The sequence below is a fragment of the Nuphar pumila genome, chromosome 13 (assembly GCF_984573655.1).
Source record: "Nuphar pumila chromosome 13, dmNupPumi1.hap1.1, whole genome shotgun sequence".
In the NCBI taxonomy this organism is placed as follows: Eukaryota; Viridiplantae; Streptophyta; class Magnoliopsida; order Nymphaeales; family Nymphaeaceae; genus Nuphar; species Nuphar pumila.
In genome coordinates, this window is record NC_143261.1 from 98,710,962 (window position 1) to 98,730,520 (window position 19,559).

At 40.3% G+C, this 19,559-nt stretch overlaps 1 protein-coding gene across 1 annotated transcript; it reads left to right on the forward strand.

Annotated features, from left to right (window-relative positions):
- The first annotated feature begins 1,799 nt into the window (after positions 1 to 1,799).
- Positions 1,800 to 18,114, forward strand: LOC149819401 (adenine phosphoribosyltransferase 1-like). Its single transcript, XM_089984010.1, has 6 exons — positions 1,800 to 2,328; positions 2,463 to 2,573; positions 14,534 to 14,626; positions 15,994 to 16,143; positions 17,387 to 17,445; positions 17,871 to 18,114. The coding sequence occupies exons 1-6, from the start codon at positions 2,232 to 2,234 to the stop codon at positions 17,922 to 17,924; spliced, it is 564 nt and encodes a 187-aa protein (XP_089840136.1). The 5' UTR covers positions 1,800 to 2,231; the 3' UTR covers positions 17,925 to 18,114.
- Positions 18,115 to 19,559: the final 1,445 nt, after the last annotated feature.

Genomic DNA, 19,559 nt, shown 5'->3' on the forward strand with positions numbered 1-19,559 from the left:
CAGTACATGCTGATCTACCAAGGGTTTTTACAAAATACCATGATATTTTAGTGGCTGTTTAATGGAAAAAATATGGTGATGTTTTCACAATACGAAGACATTATCATTTAAATAAAAAATACCATGATTTGATCTCCATATTTATGATTGTATCAACTGTATTCGAAGGAAAGAGGAGCTCACATTTCTTGTGTTTTATTTTTTTATTTCTTGTTACATATTTTTTATATTTATTTATTTTACCAATAAAAACATGGAAAACAAAAGGTTTTAATAATGTCTCAAGAGGATCTGTTTACCATTATTTTTCAATTTCAAACTTTTGTGTTCATAATTATAATTCTCTCTTGTATATTATCTGTAACGTGAACCTATACCACAGGGACATGGATTCGTAAAGATTGCATTTTTTAAAATAAATTTATCAATTTAAGAATATTTTAATAAATTATTTTAAGTATTAAAATATCAAAAAAAAGTTTTAATAGATTTAAAATAAAAAACCATGTCCTCGCGCCCTGTTTTTGAGAAAATGTTTTAAACTTGTGACTCGAACATGTGGAGTGTGTTCTCGCACTTTTCCCTATTCATTTTATAAAAATATGACCTTATTATATACCTAACTCATTCAACACAAGTTCGTTCTTAGTGCCATCCCTATTTCTACATCATTTAAACCCCCCCCCCCCCCAAAAAAAGATTTATCACGTGAAATATACTTGGTGTGTTTATACTTTACAGTCTTTAGAAGCAAAGCCTAGCAATCCTATTCATGCGTAATATGGTTCGTAGGTATAAATGCCCGAAGTGTACGGCTGTCTTGGATACTGGTTTTATTCCTTGGCTTATTTATTTTATATATTTTTTATTGTTAAAAAAATCTTGATGCGGATACCCTGTCGACATATCCTTCGCGCACGGATCGGATACGGTTTGTAGTCATGTTTGATCCGAATGTTAATTCAAAAATTTGTGCTACAGATCCGAATCGGAGGCCAAGTCCAAATAAGAGACGATGATCTCAGGTTGAATCCGGATCTGAAACATATATGTTACTACCGGATCCGTTAGAAAAAGACCGAACTCAAAGTTTTTCACGTGTAAAAAATATCCAAACGTGTCGGATTAGATCCAAAACTGAAAACACTGGTGTGAACCTGAATATGTAAAACTGATTCGAATCCAAATACAGCATCGGATATTAATTTAAGAAATTCCGCATCCGAAAATAAAGTGTGGACTCAGATCAGATCTTTGGCCGAATCCGAATTCATTTGCACCCGTAAGAGGCAGCAGCCTCTCACCTCCCCTTTGAGCCCAGAAAGGCAAGTGGTCCGGACCGGGTCGGAGAGCGAGGATCCGGAAGGTCGTGAGGGGGGTACCCCCGTCATTTCCGTTGGAAGACAGGGGCACTTCCGCCCGTGCCAGAATCAGCACCGTATCTCTCGTGCCCCACGCCCTGTGGTCCCCACGTATCTCCCCCAGAGATACGCGAGCGTGCATCTGTACGGACAGAAGCCGGAGGTAGATCCCTGCATTACGTGACAGCTGGCTCGATCCGGTTGGCAGGGTTGCGCCACGCAGGACGCTGTCGATGGAGCCCTTCTCCAACCCAAGCAAAGATGCGCTTAGTAGGCCTCATGCAAGGTGGGACCCTCCTTATGGGACCCACTAATCCTTTCATCCCAATTAGCCTTCTTTCTCTTTGCAGTTTTTTTTTTTTTGTTCCCATTTCTTATCGATACTCATTTTTTTGAGCTTTTTCTCTAAAAATTTCTTCTTGTTGTTTGTTTTTTTTTGACGTGAGAATAAAAGTACCAGAACAGTTTTTTTTTTTTTTTCGTGCGTCTGAGAATAGGGAAAAGGGAAGGAGGGGAAGAAAACAGAGAAAAAGCGAGAAAGAAGAAGAAAATGAAAAAAGAAGGGAAAAACAGATCACAAACCACGGAGGAAATTTTTTGGGGCATCGCTTTCTCTCTCTTTCGCCCCTTGGTTTTAACTTTTAACCCCCAAGCGCCCCGATCCTTTTACTTCTCGAGAAGATTTGCCCTTTGGCCTCGTGCAGAGAGCTCTCTCTCTCCCTCTCTCCGAAGCCGAGTTGAAGCGTTTCACAACCTCTCTGTCTTTTCTCTCTCTATATATCTCCATAGAGCCGAGTTTTAAGCGTTTCTCTCTCTACTCTCTCTCTCTCTCTAGGCAACTTTGAGGAAGGAGTGGTTGGTACTTGGAAGATGGCGGAGAACAAGGAGGAGAAGAAGCAGATGGAAGACCCCCGACTTCTCGCCATCTCCTCCGCTATCCGCGTCGTTCCCAATTTCCCGAAACCCGGTCTGTACTGTCTCTCTCTCTCTAGATCGGTTTCTTGGTACCTTTTAGCATAAGCTTCTTTTCTGATGATGGTGGTTCGTGTTCATGTGTATTGGTTCTTTGGGTTTCGGTTTTTTCTTTGGATGTGGTGATAGGCATAATGTTTCAAGACATCACCACTCTGCTCTTGCAACCGAAGGCCTTCAGGGACACCATCGATCTCTTCGTCGAGAGATACAAAGACAAGAACATATCCGTCGTTGCCGGTATGCCTCAATCCTCTCTCTCTCTTTCTTGGTGTTTTTTAGAGGTTTTTTCTGTTCGCATTGTGAATCCCATCTTGACGAAATCTTTCTTGCTAGTCGTTTCTTTCTCTATTCTTTGTACCTTTTTTTTCCCCGCTCTTTTGGGGGCATTCCTGATTATTTTGTGGCGAGTTTCCTCAAGAGAGAGCCGGGCTGGACGGAGACCCGACTCGAATCTCGGTGGGGTGGCCTGAAATCGAATCCTTGTTGTACGAGTCTGCCAAGGTTTCCGCGAGAAGATCGGCATGACTTTGGATTCGGCAGACGTGGTTCGATTCGCGTGACTCGACCCTCTCTCTTGTTCGCTCCACTTGGTCTCTTCTCTACGTTATTTCGCATTTGGAGTTCTACCCACCTCCTAAAAATACTAAAAGACAATTTTTGCGCAGATTTTTCAGGCTTGTCTTTTACCCGTCATCTTCTCTCTCTCTCTCTCTCTATATATATATATATATATGATTTTTTTTCTATTTGTTTTTTTATTTTGGGATCGGAATAGAGCATGTTTAGACATACTTGAAAAAAACTCGAATTACCAAATGTGGGCGCTTATGCATTGCGGTTGGAGATCATGGGGATATAAAAGTCGGTATCAATTTAAAAGGTGCGCTGAAAATTGTGTTGGCATGTGCCATGGCATAAGGGGACGATTCTTGTTCAGTTTCACTCAGAAAAATGTGTTTCTTAACTGGTCCCATGGGTCTTTGCTTAGATGGGGTTGTGCCACCCACCAATAGAGCTTGTAATAGTTTTATTTGGGATGGGTTTTGCTTTACAGGATTAGTCTGTGCATGATGAAATTTGACTTTGAAAAAAATGGAAAAATCATATATGTTGATCAGAATAATCAAGTTGAGTGAACAAGGACTACCATTTCTTCTTCCCCAGGAGTGATGCTTTGCTCTGATCTTTGTTCGGAGAAATGGTTTTGGAACAGGGTACCGATGGCTGTTCTTTGGTGCTAGTGTTGTAGAGTGTTAATATTAGAGCCTTTCTTTTCTTGATACAAAAGCGAGTAATTTCTGAGGCACATGATATCTGTGAACTTGAACTGGATGAAGATTTTCTTTTAATATCCTTTTTTTGGGAGAAAAGGGTTGTTAAGGTAGTTGTCAATATGGCCACAATGTCAAATTTAAAGAGCACACACAAGAGAACACACGCACAAAGAAAACATGGGTAACGTGGTTTGGCGGGTCAGGCCTAGGTCAATATTTCTCTGTTGGAAAAAATCGTGTGGGCCTACATATGTCAATCGTACATTATAGGCTGTCTATAGTTCAGACCCAATTTACGTGATCTAATTAGGTTGGGCCATATGATATCTCATATGATATGTGAAGAGACCTCTTCTGTCTATCTCCAACTCTATGATGGGCTGAATTGGAGACAACCTCTCAATTGGAATCAAATTAGGTTATGGTCCTCAAACCACATATAGTGGATTTCTCTCTTTAAGCTCCCTATCAAGAAAAGAGAAACAAGTCCCTCTCATAAGGTTCAAAGAAAGGAAAAGAGTTGTATATACGGGTTCTGGAAGATCATACCGTCAACGATCTACTGGAGCGCTAATGGATTCAGGTATGCTTCTGCTTCAAGATTTAGTTTTAGTCTAGCTTTCAACGATTTAGCGCGAACATGTTTGATGGTTCTTTTAATTTTTTCTGTGGATTCTAAATCCAACAATTGGTATATCGTTGAAACATACGTTCTTATTATGTATTTCTTGTTTTTTCCATTTGTGGCCACGATCCGTTATGATCTGTGTTGGGGCACTGGCGGAGGAGGGCCGATCGGCCCTTCTTGCGCTGTTTGGTTATGCCCGGACGTAGGGACGGCCGATCGGCCCTCCCCTTAGGGGTTTTCAGATGAGCAGGAGGGTCGATCAACCCTCCTTCTACTGATTGCCGGATCGTCATCGGGCAGTGCAGGGGCTTGCCCCTATTCAGATCGCTGAATGGGAAGGGCCATCGGGTCCTCCTTTTGCCTGTTGATCGGTCGGAAGGGCCGTTTGGCCTTCCCTGATTTTCTGTTCGCCGGACAGTTGACGGGGGATGTCGACCATTCGATTCACCGAACAGTCAATGCACCCTCTCATTAGGTCATTCATGACAAGGGGGAAGGCTTCGCCCGGTCCGATCTTCGGACGGGCGTTGGCCTTCCCATTTCACCGGACGGTTGAGGCAGGTACCCGTTTCGTCCTTGCTATGTTGGGTTCGACGGCAACACAGATGCCCTTTTTTGATCCTCCGTTGATGGACATTGGCATCCATATCCGCCAACGAGATATTGCATTGGGCTTGGCCCTCCAGGCGGTGCCAGACAGTGTCTGGCGAGCATAGTGATACAAAGGCCGTTATTGGCCATTCAGAGGGGTGTTGACACTGTTTTTGGCCCTGCAGTCGGTGGCAGGCCATGTTCGCCGAACATGGGAGTGCCATGGCCATTTTCGGTCCTTTAGCTGATGTCGAGTCATGTTCGGCGTACGTAGGGGTGCACAGGCCATTTCGGCCATTCGGTTGCAACCGATTCGACTTTCTAACGTCGAAACGGGAACTGGTTCTGTCTCGGACGTTCGTATCAGTGACCGGTTCAATGCACTATCATGCGAATCGACCTGGTAGACTGATTCGGCTGACCGTCCCAGGCCGGTTCGACTATTTGGTACGGGACAGTCATCACCCGAGACAGTTGTTTGGGCCTGTTCGATCGTTTGTGTTCGGCGACTGTGCTTGTTGGGTATAGGCCTCACTAGCAACTCAGCTGGTTCGGTGCCCAGTCTGGGGTCAAGTCTGTCTGACTATCTTTTAGGGGTGGGGCCTGCTGACCCGGTTTAGCCTCATTCAGTTGAGGGGCTGAACTGAGTCAGGTGGGGTTCTAGTACCGGTTCAGTCCCCATTTGGATTTGGGGGGCCGAACCGGGTCAGACCATGCTTTATTGGTCGGGCTTGGTTAGACCCAACCCATTGCATGGTAACCCACCAAGTTGTCGTGTGATGGGTCTGACCCAATCCGAGTCAAACCAATTTTTCGACCTGCAGGTGGGTTCGGTCAGGATCGATTGGCCAGATCCGTGCACAAGCGTTGAAGTTATAAAATTTTTTTATGAAGACTTTATTTTTAGGGCTATTTGGTGTGCATTAAGGGTCCCTTCGGAGGGCCATCTTCGGTTATTTTTTGCCCTATACAGATTATGATTATGTTTTCCTTTTGTTCATATGCATGCATTGATGCATTTGAACCTTGGTATTCTTTTGATTTAGAGTCCAATATTCTAAATTGAATTTATTGAAACAATATGTTGCCAAAGTAACCTCTATTGTATAGATTAACTCGTTTTGGAATATTATGATGTTTATGTATTTGAGGTTCATGCAAATAGTGATCGGCTCAAAGGAAGATTAGTATTTGGCCGAACCCAAATACATATTTTCAGTAATAAATATGGGATAATTGTACGGTTTTTCATGTGACTAACGAGTCGGTCCAAAGAAAGGCTCGTTGTTTGAAATGATTAATTGTTCATGTTTGATTACTGTATCGAGATTACCACTTACAAGTTGATATTTCTGTCCAAAGACTAAATGTCAATGTTGTGCTGAGTATCTTGTGATGGGGTTCACCATAGTTTAAATATGCTATTTTATGTTAATGCATGTGAAAATATATGTTAACCGTGAGCTTGTTTAATCTTTTTTAAGTTAGTACTTCTGCTTCTTCGATATCGACAAATATTAATTCAATCTCTGTTTTGAGTGGTTCCAATTTCAAAAACTGAGAAGAAAATGTTATGATTGTTCTCGAATGCATGGATTTGGATCTTGCACTACGAGAAGATCAACCACCTGTTCTTACGGATAGGAGTTCCACTGAGGATAAAAAGAACTTTAAGCAGTGGGATATATCTAATCGCGTGAGTCTCATGGTCATGAAACATGCAATTCCTGAATCCTTCAGGGGCACTATGTTCGAAGAGGTTAATGCCAAAGGTTTCCTTGAAGAAATAAAAAAATGTTTTCCTAAAAACGAAAAAGCTTAGACAAACGCTCTCCTTTCAAGTCTTGTATCTATGAGGTATAAAGGAAAATGGAACATTAGGGAGTATATTATGAAAATGTCCCATCTTGCTTCAAAAATAAAGGCACTAAAGTTAGAGTTGTCTGAGGACTTGCTCGTGCACTTAATTTTGATATCGTTTCCTACACAATACAGTCGTTATAACCGCCAGAAGAAAAAATTAACTCTTAATGAGCACATTTTACACTTTGTGCAAGAAGATGATAGGATGGAACAAGAGAAGACAGAAAATGCTCATTTGTCTATAGCTTTAAATGACAAGTTTAAGAAAAAGAAAAAGATTAAGGAAGTTGCAGAAGATCCTCAATCGTAGAAGAAACACAAAAGGCATCAAGACCTAAAGTCTAGTTGTTTCTTTTGCAAATGTGAGGGTTACATGAAGAAGGACTGTATCAAGTATCATGCTTGGCATGAGAAGAAATGTATGCTCCTTACTTTAGTTTGTTCTAAGATTAATTTAACTTCTGGGCCCGAACACACTTGGTGGATGGATTCTGGTGCTACTATTCACATAAGTGTGTTTATGCAGGGTTGCCTAAGTTGCCGACCGCCAATTGATGCTGAAAGATTCATCTACGTGGGCGATGACAAATCAGATTAAGTTGAGGCAATAGGGACATTTAGGTTACTTTTAAAGACTGAGAATTATTTAGATTTGAAAGAAACATTTATTGTGCTGTCTTTTAGGCAGAATTTGGTTTCTATTTTTACTTTAGACAAATATGGTTATTCTTATTTATTTGAAAATAATGAATTTAAATTGTTTCTTGATTCAAATCTTATTGGGACCGGTTCTTTATTTATGGTTGATAACCTTTATTTGCTTAATACTATTACCTCATATAATGAAATTTTGCATTTAAGTTCTCGTGGTACAAAACAAAAATTAACAAATGAGAATTTCGCTTTATTATGGCATAAGTGCGTAGGTCATATTTCTAAACAAAGAATTGAAAGGCTTGTGTCAAGTGAGATTTTTGATTTTCTTGATTTCACCGACTTTCAGGTTTGTGTTGAGTGTATAAAGGGAGACAAACAAACATAAGAAAATCATGTGACGAAAGGAGAACAAACGTTTTAAAACTAATTCTTATAGATATTTATGAGCCCTTCCGTACGGCTTCTTGGAATGATCAATAATATTTTATTACGTTCATAGACGACTGTTTTCGTTATGAGTACCTATATTTAATTGATGAAAAGTCTTGGTCTCTGGGTGTATTCAAATATTTTAAGGCTGAAGTTGAAAACCAACTTAGCAAACGAATTAAGGCCGTCCGATTTGACCATGGTGGTGAGTACTATGTTAGATATGATGGATCAGGTGAACAACGTTCAAGGCTCCTTGATATATTCCTAGAGGAATATAGGATCGTCCCTCAGTATACTATGTCAGGCACTTCTAGTATGAATGGTGTTGCTGAAAGAGGAAACGTGACCTTTAAGGATATGGTAAGGAGTATGATTTCTCATTCTACGTTACCAGAGTCCCTATGGGAAGAGGCATTAAAGTTTGCAGCTTATGTTTTGAACATGGTACCATCTAAAGCAGTAACCAAGACCCCATATGAATTGTGGACAAACAAAAAGCCTAGTATGAAATATTTTCATATTTGGGGATGTTCAGTTGTGGTTAGACCCTACAGGCCACATGAAAAGAAACTGAATTCTAGGATGGTTAGCTGCTATTTTGTTGGGTATTCTGAACGATCCAGGGGCTATAAGTTTTATGACCCTGTGAATAAGTCTTTTTTCGAAACGGAAAACATTTGCTTATTTGAGGGTGCTAAGTTTGGGAGGAGTTATAAAGTAAGGCATTGCTTTTGAAGAAGAGTCTCTTTCTCTTCCTACAGCTGTGGTTGACAATGATCAGATTTTCATTCCTGATATCGCCCCCACAAATTCGGATTAAGGCAATGTTTTAGATCTCTTTATCCAAATTCAAGTTTTTACTCCTGAAGTACCATCTCAACAACCTTAAGAAACACCTCAAGAACTAGTACTATTAAGGAAATCCACTAAAAAGAGAGAAGGACAATTTGAGATGATTATACCTTTTTTTTACAAGAATATGAGGGTGATATTGGCGTAAGGGAAGATGATCCAATCAACTTCCATCAAGCCATATAAAGTTCTAACATACAAAGTTCTAACTAGGGTTACCGGAAGCACCTAGCTAAAAGGGGAAGCGTGCTTCCCCGAAGCGCGCTTCGGAAGCGCGAAACGCCGCGCTTCCGAAGCGTGGGGGGAAGCATCCCCTTTTTTGGGAAGCACGCTTCCCTTTAATGGGGGACGCATTTCCCTTTAATGGGGGACGCGCTTCCTTTTAATGGGAAGCGCGCTTCCCATCACGCTTCCCCCACGTTTCCCCCTCGCTCCCCCCACGCTTCCCCCTCGCTTCCTCTGTTTTTTCCAATTTTTTTGTATTTTTTATTTTTTATTTTTATTTTTTTCGCTTCCCCCTCGCTTCCGAGACGCTTCCTAGGTCGCTTTCGAGACGCTTCCTAGGTCGCTTCCGAGACGCTTCCCGAATCGGTCCTAAGTGGTCCCACGCTTCCCCGCTTCCTAAAATTTTGAAAGTGCCTCGCTTCCCGCTCCCGCTTCCTCAACTGGCAACCATGGTTCTAACTCTCAAAAGTGGATTGAAGCAATGCATGAGAGATTAAATTTATGAGGGACAATGACATGTGGGTTCTTGTCCCGTTACCCGAAGGTGTGAAACTCATTGGTTGCAAATGGATATTTAAAACCAAAAGACATTTAAAGGGTAATGTGGAAAGATATAAGACTCGTCTTGTTGCAAAAGGGTTTACTCAAAGGAAATACATTGACTACACACATACTTTCTCTTCGGTTCGGTGTTGAGAAAAACGTTGAGGCATAGCGAGACCCTCCACCAAAAACTGAGGCGAGACGTAAAGCATAAGCCTCAATTTTTTTTGGAAAATTATAAAAAATATATAAAAAATATATAAAAATATAAATAAATAAAGAAATGCTTTATTGATGAAATAACAACCAATAAGAAATAAAAAATCTCAAATAACTACTAAAAATATGAGATTAACATATAAAAGTAACTAAAAACTGATTACCTGGAAAATATATGAGATTAACCAACAAAAGTTAAAATATACTAAGAAACTGATTACATAACTGAAATAACTCAAAAATATATGAGATTAACCTACAAAAGTTAAAATATATGAGATTATTCTAAAAAATATTAGATTAACTTATAAAAGTAACTAAAAAACTGATTACATAACTGAAAAATATATGAGATTAACCAATAAAAGTTAAAATATACTAAAAAACTGATTACATAATTGAAATAATTGGAAAATATATGAGATTAAAAGTTAAAATATATGAAATTATTCTAAAACATATGAGATTAACATATAAAAGTAAGTTACTTTTATATGTTACTTCAAGTAACATATAAAAACTGATTGCATAACTGGAAAATATATGAGATTAACCTACAAAAATCTTGTTGATTATGTCTTAGAAATATATATATATATATATATATTAGGGCCGCGCCTCAAGGCGAGACATGCCTTTTGCGCCTCAAGGCACATTTTTGATAACATTGCTCCGATTTCCTACGAAAGATTCTTTTAGGATTATGATGGCACTTGTGGCTCACTATGATTTAGAGCTGCATCAGATGGATTATAAGACCATTATTCTTTAATGGTGACATTGATGAGACAATATATATGGCCCAACCAGAACATTTTGTCTCAGGCGATGTCAAGAAAGTGGTTTTCAAACTAAAGAAATCCATCTATAGACTTAAACAGACTTCCCGTCAGTGGTATCATAAATTTCATCAAGTTATCTTCTCATTTGGTTTTGAGATGAATGTAGTTGATGAATGCATATAACATAAGCTCAATTGGAGTAAATATATTTTTCTGGTTTTATATGTTGATGACATATTGATTGCGAGTACCGATATAGGCATACTGCACGAAACCAAGAGATTTTTGACAAAGAAATTTGAAATGAAAGATCTTGGTGATGCCTCCTTTGTATTAGAGATCCAAATACATCGAGACCATTCTCAGGGTATTCTTGGATTGTTACAAAAGAACTATATCAAAAGGATTTTGGATAGATTTGGCACAAAGGATTGCAAACCAGATGATACTCCCCTTGCTAAGGGAGACAAGTTTAGTCTCGCTCATTGCCCAAACATCAGTCTGAAATTAAGGATATGAAATAGATCTCTTATGAATATGTTGTAAGGAGTCTTATGTATGCTCGGGTATGTACCCTTTCAGATTTAGCGTCCATCATTGGGATGTTAGGCAGATCTCTTAGTAACCCAGGTATGGATCATTGGAAAGCAGCTAAACGGGTTATGCTGTATTTAAAGAGAATAAAAGGTTAGATGTTCACGTTACATGTAGTCAGATCAGTTAGAGATCATTGGGTATTTTGATTCTGACTTTGCGGGATGCCAAGATAGTCACAGATCCACGTCAGGTTATATTTTTCTATTGGTCGGGCGGGGGTTATTTCTTGGAGGAGTGCCAAACATGCTTCTTTCACTATGACAACATAGTTCGTAGCCTGTTATGAGCAGAGTTACCGGAAGCTTCCCCTATAGTAGGGGAAGCATGCTTCCCCGATACGCGCTTCGGAAGCGCGAAATGTCGCGCTTCCGAAATGCATGGGGAAGTGTCCCCTTTTTTGGGAAGCACATCCTCCTTTTTTGGGAAGCACATTTCCCTTTTATGGGCGGCACCTAGTTGAAGAGTCCCTGTGACCAAGGTTGTTAAATGCGATGAGGCGAAGTGAGGCGTTGAGCATGTTATGAAGCGAGGCGTAAGCCTCGAGGCGTCGAAGCGTAAGCTTCATGATCAGAATAATAAAATATATAATATTAATAAAATAATGAAAATTTTAAATAAACACTTTGCTTTTAGTTATTTTAGTACAAAATCATAAGAAAATAACCGATCTCTGCGTCTGCCATTAACTGATCGGGGCCGAACAAGGAGGCGACGTCAGAATCGACCTTGAATGAGACAATGCTTGCAGCGTTTTCCAAGAACTGCTCGTCGATGAGAAACCGCGCACCACGGTACTCAAAGAGGAAGAGGAGGAGAGTGTACCAAATTATGCATTGGAGGACGACGATCTGTAGTCTTAACCATGTGGCTGCCGACAGACCCTCACGAGCTACATCTGATCTTGAGAGCAGTTTTTCATTACGTTTAGCCCTTCCTTAGGACCAATCACCATACCGTTTTGGCTTATGTGATTGGCTTCCAATGCAACAATTTGCTTCTTATTTTTGCAAGTGGCAAATTTTTCTCTAATGAATCTACATGATCCTATATTTGTAATGAAACAAGTGGAAAGCAAAAATACAATGTCAAGCACAAAGTGCATAGAAGAGCTACAAAGAGCTTAACAATAATACAAAAAAATAAAAAATAATATTATATTGACCACAAATATGCTTAGCAAAAGCATAGTTTTCAAGGTGGGGGCAAACAACCCCCTTATATACAAGTAATGTTCTCTCAAAAAATATATACAAGTAATGGGCCCGAGCAAGTTGAGAGGAGGCCCCCTGCCTGACGAGGTCCGAAGAGGGAAAGAGGGGATGCTCGACACCCACCTGCCTGGCAGAACCAGAGCCACCCACCATGGTGGCTCCGGTCTGCCGACCGAGAAAGGAAGAGCAGAGAGGGAGGCAGGACCTCGCTCTTGCATGCTAAGAGGGCACAGAGGCAGGGGTGAAGCCCCTGCCTGACGAAGGCAAAAAGGGAGGCAGGTGGCTTTGCCCCTGCCTGCCGAAAGACCACAAGGTTTAAACACAGGCGACAGGGGGCAATGTCCCTGCCGACGTATCAGAAAACAAGATGCAGGGGAAAAAGGCCGTGCCGAATCGATCGAACACAGGCGGCAGGGGGCGTCGCCCCTGCCTGCCTGCTGAAAAAGAAACGGAGACGAAGAAGACAAGGATGAATAAGAAGAAGAGGACATCCATGGGGGAGAGGGGGGTTACGGATAGAGCAGGGGTGGCAAGGAGCGCTGCCCCTTGCCAGCCGATCTTCCGAAAAAGCAGGGCGAACCAGAGAGAGACGAAGCAGGGAAGGGGGCAGCGCCCCTCCCCTGCGAGCCTAACACAGAGTGAGAGAGGGGGAGAGGTCACCTGAGAGGGATGGATGCGCAGGGTTCTTCGGCGAGGGTCGTCGACGAGGTTGTCTACTTCGATCCCGGCAAACAGAAGAAGGGGAAGGAGAGGAAGAACGAGAAGAAGAAGAAAAGACAACACAGGAAGAGGGGGTTACCTGCGAGGTGACCGGCGTGGGGGAGCCCAGGGACGGATGGGGTGTCGGGTGAGGGAGGTGGAAGCAGGGACCCGGGGAGGTGCTCGTCGGATTGAGCCTATTGGCGAGACGGGGCTCCGACGAGGGCTCGAGGCAGGGTGGGCTCGAGAGTGAGGGGGTTCAGGCAAACAGGGAGAGTGAAAGGCAGCGGGGATTCGGAGGGTACCTAGGGGTTGCCCAGGGGTGTCCCCTACGGCGGATTTTGGCAGGAAAGGGGTGGTCTACACAGATGCGTACGCTCTAAAGCGAAGCACGTTTCGAATTGAGGCGTGTGCTTCACATGAGTGAAGCGTGCGTTTCAAGCCTGAAACGCCTCAATGCAACGCCTCAATACCTTGAGTGTGCGCTTCTGTGTTGGCTGACAAAACGCCTCAAGCGTATGCTTCAGGTATTGAGGCGTACGCCTCTCACAACACTGCCTGTGACTTAGCCCCCCCCCCCCCCCCCCCCCCCTGTGTTGGCTGACATATCCCCAAAAAAACACAATTCATATCTAAAATCAGGTTTGTTTTGTCGGTAAGGCCTCAAACATGGACAAGATGCACACCCAATAAGTTCTTTATAATCAAGCTGTGTGAAATAAGAGCTCTTCTGGGGACTTAGAAGACATCACAGAGGAAGGCAAGCGATTGATCAAGTACACAACAGTCGCGAAAGCATAGGGCCAATAACTTTGCGAAACCCCCGCCTGAGCCAAGAGTGACAAACCTTTTCACGTTTGGATTCTTTTCACACATGGACTTCTTGATATACAAGGTTTCTTCTTCCTTGGTTTCCTCTTCTTGATAAGACGAGTCCTTCCTAACATTTTGCTTGACTTCCTTGTGGAGAGGAACTCTTCCATCACGTGGACCCTATCCATCTGGAGTTGGATTGGATCCAGTTCTTCTAACACATAATTAAATTGTCTTGTTATCCTTTTTTGCCTCTTTTTTTCTCCGTACATTTGGTATTACACTTTCATGTTGCTGGCCTGTTTTTTTCTAGTTCTTCAGAGATATACCCTTGCATGTTACTGTTAGTATTGCACTATTTCACATGGATACGGCTGCGGCACAGTGATACGACCATATTTATGAAGCTTCCAATATGACTTGTATATAAAGGGCTATGGAATGGGAGTCAAGTTGGAGTATCTGTGTGACATAGGTTTTGCGTTGGTTCACAAATTGACTATGAATATGTTCCTTTTACTGATTTTTTTGCATGAATTCCCTCTAAGCTGGTACTGTACATTTCATGGTGAAATTCCACTTGTTTCTGTGGTTGATATGATCTACTTTTCTTGGAGATTGCTAATAAATAATAGTAATTAGACTTCCATCATGTACTTTTTACCTTCATTTTACCCTCATCTGGTTTGTTATTATAGCCATTAGCGTAGCACATTATTGGTTCTACAGTTTTTGCTCAATCTTCATGAGTTTGTGCCTGCTCTTTCCTGATTATTCTTTTGCCTCTGTAAATTACTTGTCGGGTGGACAGGGATTGAGGCTAGAGGATTTATATTTGGACCGCCCATTGCATTGGAGATTGGTGCAAAGTTTGTACCTCTAAGAAAACCAAGAAAGTTACCTGGTATGCGGTTCATTTTGTTGAGCTTATGTTTCTTCTCTATGGCTATTCCATTATTTTTATGCTTGTTTTTGGGTCATCTAGTATGTTTATCTTTAGAAGTCTGTAACTCGATGTTAGCCTTTGTTTCTTTTTGTTTCCTTATCAATCATAATGATTAATATAGTCAATTTTCCTGTTGTATGATGTAGTTTTGTTGGAGTTCCCTATTTGGATTTATTCTTCAAAATTTTGTTTGTTTTCTGGCATTCCTGTTTGTTTTCTGGCATTCCTACTATTGATTTGCAGCTCTGTTTTGTTCAACTGTGTATATTTCAGTCCCACACCTATCCCAAATTTGTTTGTAAGCCACAAGGCTTCTCCTGATGTTCTCTTAGTATATTTTTTCAGCAAATAATCTGTTGATGTTTCTTGCATTTCTTCTTCTTGTGATAATACTTGTGCATGATTATTTCTGGCTCACTGTTTTGTGCTTATGCTTGTAAATTTGGTTTCGTTTAGGTTCTGTTTGTAGCTGAAATTGGTAGAGTTAGTAAAACAGAGTAGAAGTGAGGAATTGTTAACAATCTTCTCTGCGTGACTTGGTTTCTCTTGTTCTCTTCAAAGTTAAATGTGAAGTGTTTCTACCATTGCGTAGCTTGTAATTTTTGCCCATTCTCCACCTATTGGAGAATCATTGTTCAAGATAGTTTAGAAGTGGTTAAGTTTCGAACTTGAGGCAAATAACACAGCTTCCCTGTTGTGCTAGTTGGCACCTTTAAAGTTATTTGAGTATGGTGGTGGTGGTGGTGGTGGTGGTGTTCATTGATGGAATGATTCCCAAGATAATTATAATTATGGTCATTATCATTGATCATGATAATGATAATGATGATTGTTTTTATTTTCTAACTGTGGTGTTTTGCACAGGAAAGACTTTGAAGTGATAAAATAAGAGAGATGAAGGAGACTTGTTTTGATGTGCTCCAGTCTTAGCAGTGAATAGCCTTTACATTGAAATATTTGATTAGTAAATTTGCTTGTTTCTCATGTACCATTAAATGGTGAAATGTATGCAGTTTTTATTATATTATATTATATTTTGTATCCCCTGCAGAAAGAAGTGTTATGCCCATGGGTTACTTTTTGTGTTATTCATCACATTTCCTTGAATTAGTTTTCTTCTGAAAATTGCAGTTGTACTTTTTTAGTTACACCTAGTTTAGTGATTGAGACATAGATTGGTTGCCCTTGCCTGTCTTAGTTGAATGCTTATGAATGTTTCTAGGTCATAATAAACAAATTTATGATTTTCTTAGTGGATATTTTTCCTTATATGCCTCAATCATGCATGACTTCAATTTCTTTTTTCTTTTTTTTTTTTACTTCAGGGGAAGTTATTTCTGAAGAATACGTCTTAGAATATGGGACAGATTGTCTTGAAATGCATGTTGGAGCAGTTGAACCTGGCGAGTGTGCCTTGGTTGTAGATGATTTAATTGCTACTGGTGGAACTCTCTGTGCAGCTATAAAACTTCTTGGTATGTTTGGACTTTTTTTTTTCTGTTGAAAACCATGAGTACATTGAGCTCTGCTGTAGACAACTTCAATTTCAGCTTACTATGTAAACACTTTTCGATTGATAATTTTTTGGCTTGATGCTTGCGTATATAGTTTGTGTTTCTTCACTTATGGGCTTGATTTCTGTTGCTATTGCTGTAAGTAGGGTTACAAACGGGTCGGATTCATGATGGGGCTTTAGCAAATTTAGCAAATTTTGGCTGTTCTGGATCGGATCCTACTCCCCAATTTTTTTTGTGATCCAAAATCTGAACCATTTGCATCCCTACTGTTAAGTGGAACTTGTACTTGTGGGTCAGCTTGGCTTCATTTTATTGATTTAGTGTACTGCCTGTTCTGCAGTTTGTTCCGAGTGTTCATCCCTTGTTTACAGAGGTTTCACTTTCCTTTTTGAAATTTATTATAACTGTCTACAATCTGCAGGTTGGATGATGTTATCATTTTCAAAAACCAAATTTGTTTATCTTCAGAGGTTTGTGGTTTCTCTAGATGGTCATTCTAGAGTTTGGTTGCTCAAGCAGTCATTTGTAGCAGATGCTGAGTTCAAGTATACTAGATGAAAACCCAAATGCATTTGTTTTGGACTTCAAGTTTTGGTGGTTTCAAGAATTAAATGTACCAATGTTGTTTTGCCAAGTAGTCAGGTTATAGACTGTATGTTGCACAATGTGCCATTTTGTGCTCCTTTGTATTTGGTTACATTTTGTTATTTTGATTGAATTTCCTTGAGCTGACACTAAGGGCAAGTATGGAAGCGAGAAAGATGTAGGAAAAGTGATGCAAAATGAAAAAATCCGTACAGATTTTCTGACCCTTCTAAATGAGAGAGACTTTTTCGCCGAGAGACAGTTTTTCTAATAAGTGCACTTTTTGATAGGAAACATTCCCCTATGGGGGAATGTTTGAAGAAAGTTTTCTTCCAAGAGAATTTATTTTTACACCCCACCCACCATCTTACCACCACCATCATCCATCTCACCACCACTCACCTCCTCCTCTCTCATTTTTCACATTTTCCCACTCTGTTTTTCTCATGCTACACAAACAAGCAAAAAACTTTCTTTTGGAACAGGCTGGTCAGTCTTTCGATTCTGTTCTGTATGTGTCCATGTTTGGGGGTTTGGATTTTGGTTGCATTTGCACTAATTCCATGTTCGTTCACATCAAAATGATTGTTCTATTTGGATCTGTTTCTTGTTGTAGAGCGAGTTGGGGCTCAAGTGTTTGAATGTGCTTGCGTAATCGAATTACCGGAGCTGAAGGTATATCTTTTACTCAACATCCGAGCTTCTAGTCTTAGATTTTGGTCACACACACATGAGCACATGCACACCTTCCCAGACACATGCATATACATTTGGATGTATGTATCAGACCTTTTTGATCTTATCAACAATATAATGTAATAGTTCATCTTTCAAAAGCTGCTCTGAAGCAATTGGATTGGGAATTATCCTGTTCTAAAGGAATCTAGGCAGCTCACTTTTGAGTTGTTCTGGGATATAGAGGAATTGGATAGTGGAATGTAGGAATAGTGGCTGTTGTCTTTGCAAAACATTATTTGATGAAATCTTAGATATCAACAATCAACTCTCTTTTTCGAACTTCCATATGGGTTTGTCTGGAACTTCAGCTGACAGACATTTTTTAGGTTTGATTGGATATATGCTGATATTTATATGTACAGGGTCGTGGGAGTTTGAACGGAACACCATTATTCATACTCGTCGAGTCGCATTGATGCAAGAGTTGTGGGAGGTAAATACATTTTACGTTGGAGGAATTGTTATCTACTCCTGCTAGCATTTTGCATGGGGAATTCCTTTTCACAAACGTTTGTTTTTTCGCCTCCAACTAGCAAACATGGATTTGTAATTGGAGTTGTGTTGCCTTGATGCATGCAGAGCAGTGAATTTTGTTTTTGCAATCAATTGATGCTTATTGCGTTCTTGTTGATATTTACTGCAAATTTGACTCGTTCACCTGTCTCCCTGTTATTGTGGTGGCTTTCATTAAAGTTGATTCTGATAGCATTCTTCCACAAGGGATCTTTTGGACGCTTGAGAGTTGAGATGATGGTTGTCATCAGTCAAATATCTCAGCAAATAGAAACTCTCAAGACATAAACAAAGAAAATTTGTGGGAAAATTTTCAATAAAACATCTGATTGTTTCATTACGAGTGCCTATCAGGTCAAAGCAAGCACTATGGGTTTCTGTCTGTGCTTGCTTTGATGCTGTAACGGCATCCCAAATGCCATGGATGGATTCTACGCCTCTAGGCCCCTTCCACATTTTTTTCAGAGCTGTTGATTCCCTGGATGAATGGCATATAAGGTGATGCAATCAGAGATGACAAAACCTGTGGTTGACATAAATATGTTTGTATACACTAGTACGCCAAAAATAGACACCAGCATCTGAGATGATAGATATGCAAAACTTTCCAAACATGATGATCGTGCTGGATGTATTTATTACATGAAAGGTTGTAATATGCAAGATTTTGATCACCAGCCAACCCGAGAGTGACGAGTGTTCCTTTTCAGAAAGGTTGGGATGGATGGATGTTCAAAAGGGGATAGTTGAGCTAGGAATTCATGAGTTGTTTGGGTTAATCTTCAGGAAACTGTGAAGTACTTTTGTTCAACCAGAAAACGGAATTTGTAAAATGTTACACATCAGAGCATGCAGGCATTCATCCCCTTGGACGTTCTGTTTTTCATAATGGACCTGGCAAACAAAGCCTAGCTTTAGGTGTTCAAACTTGTCTTGTTTTTATGGCCGTTTGAATAAGGATTTAAACACTTCCGACTTATAGAGACGAGCGCTATTCCACTCATTTACCAAAAAAACTGCATTGTTCTAAAGTTGTAATCCATTGAATTTTATCTAAGCCTGTCTTTCACATGCCATACACTTCAATCCTTTATTCTACGCTTCACTATGTAATATAAGTTGGATGTAAAACGTGTTCTGGCTATTTAATGAGTTTAACGTTCTTATTTTTTGAGTTCAAATGAGCTCTTTTCTATCTGGGTACGATCTGAGCCACGAGTTTGTTCATCTCGTTTTTTCAGGCCTTGTAATGTCCACTGTATTCTTGTAAAAGGTTGGTTCCAATAATCTCTCTCTCTCTCTGATCCCTTGATTGTATCGTCTCCAACTGATTTGTCTGCGCATAAAGTTCATCTTTTTCATCATCAATAGTTATCTATTCCACAACTTGTGAGAGAATCCAAATTCCAATCAGCTGAACTATTTATGTTGGCCACTATGTTGGTATTACACTTTGGTGAGTAACGATCACATAGGCATGACATATGCTGTAAGGCAATAATTTGATGATGGTATTTTTTCCTTTGGCCTTACCTCGT

Bases quoted from the DNA above. Each gene is read 5' to 3' on its own strand.
- LOC149819401 (XM_089984010.1), top strand. From the start codon at position 2,232: ATGGCGGAGAACAAGGAGGAGAAGAAGCAGATGGAAGACCCCCGACTT. The intron at 2,329-2,462 runs GTCTGTACTGTC...ATGTGGTGATAG, and splicing joins TCCCAATTTCCCGAAACCCG to GCATAATGTTTCAAGACATC. The intron at 14,627-15,993 runs GTATGCGGTTCA...TTTTTACTTCAG, and splicing joins AAAACCAAGAAAGTTACCTG to GGGAAGTTATTTCTGAAGAA.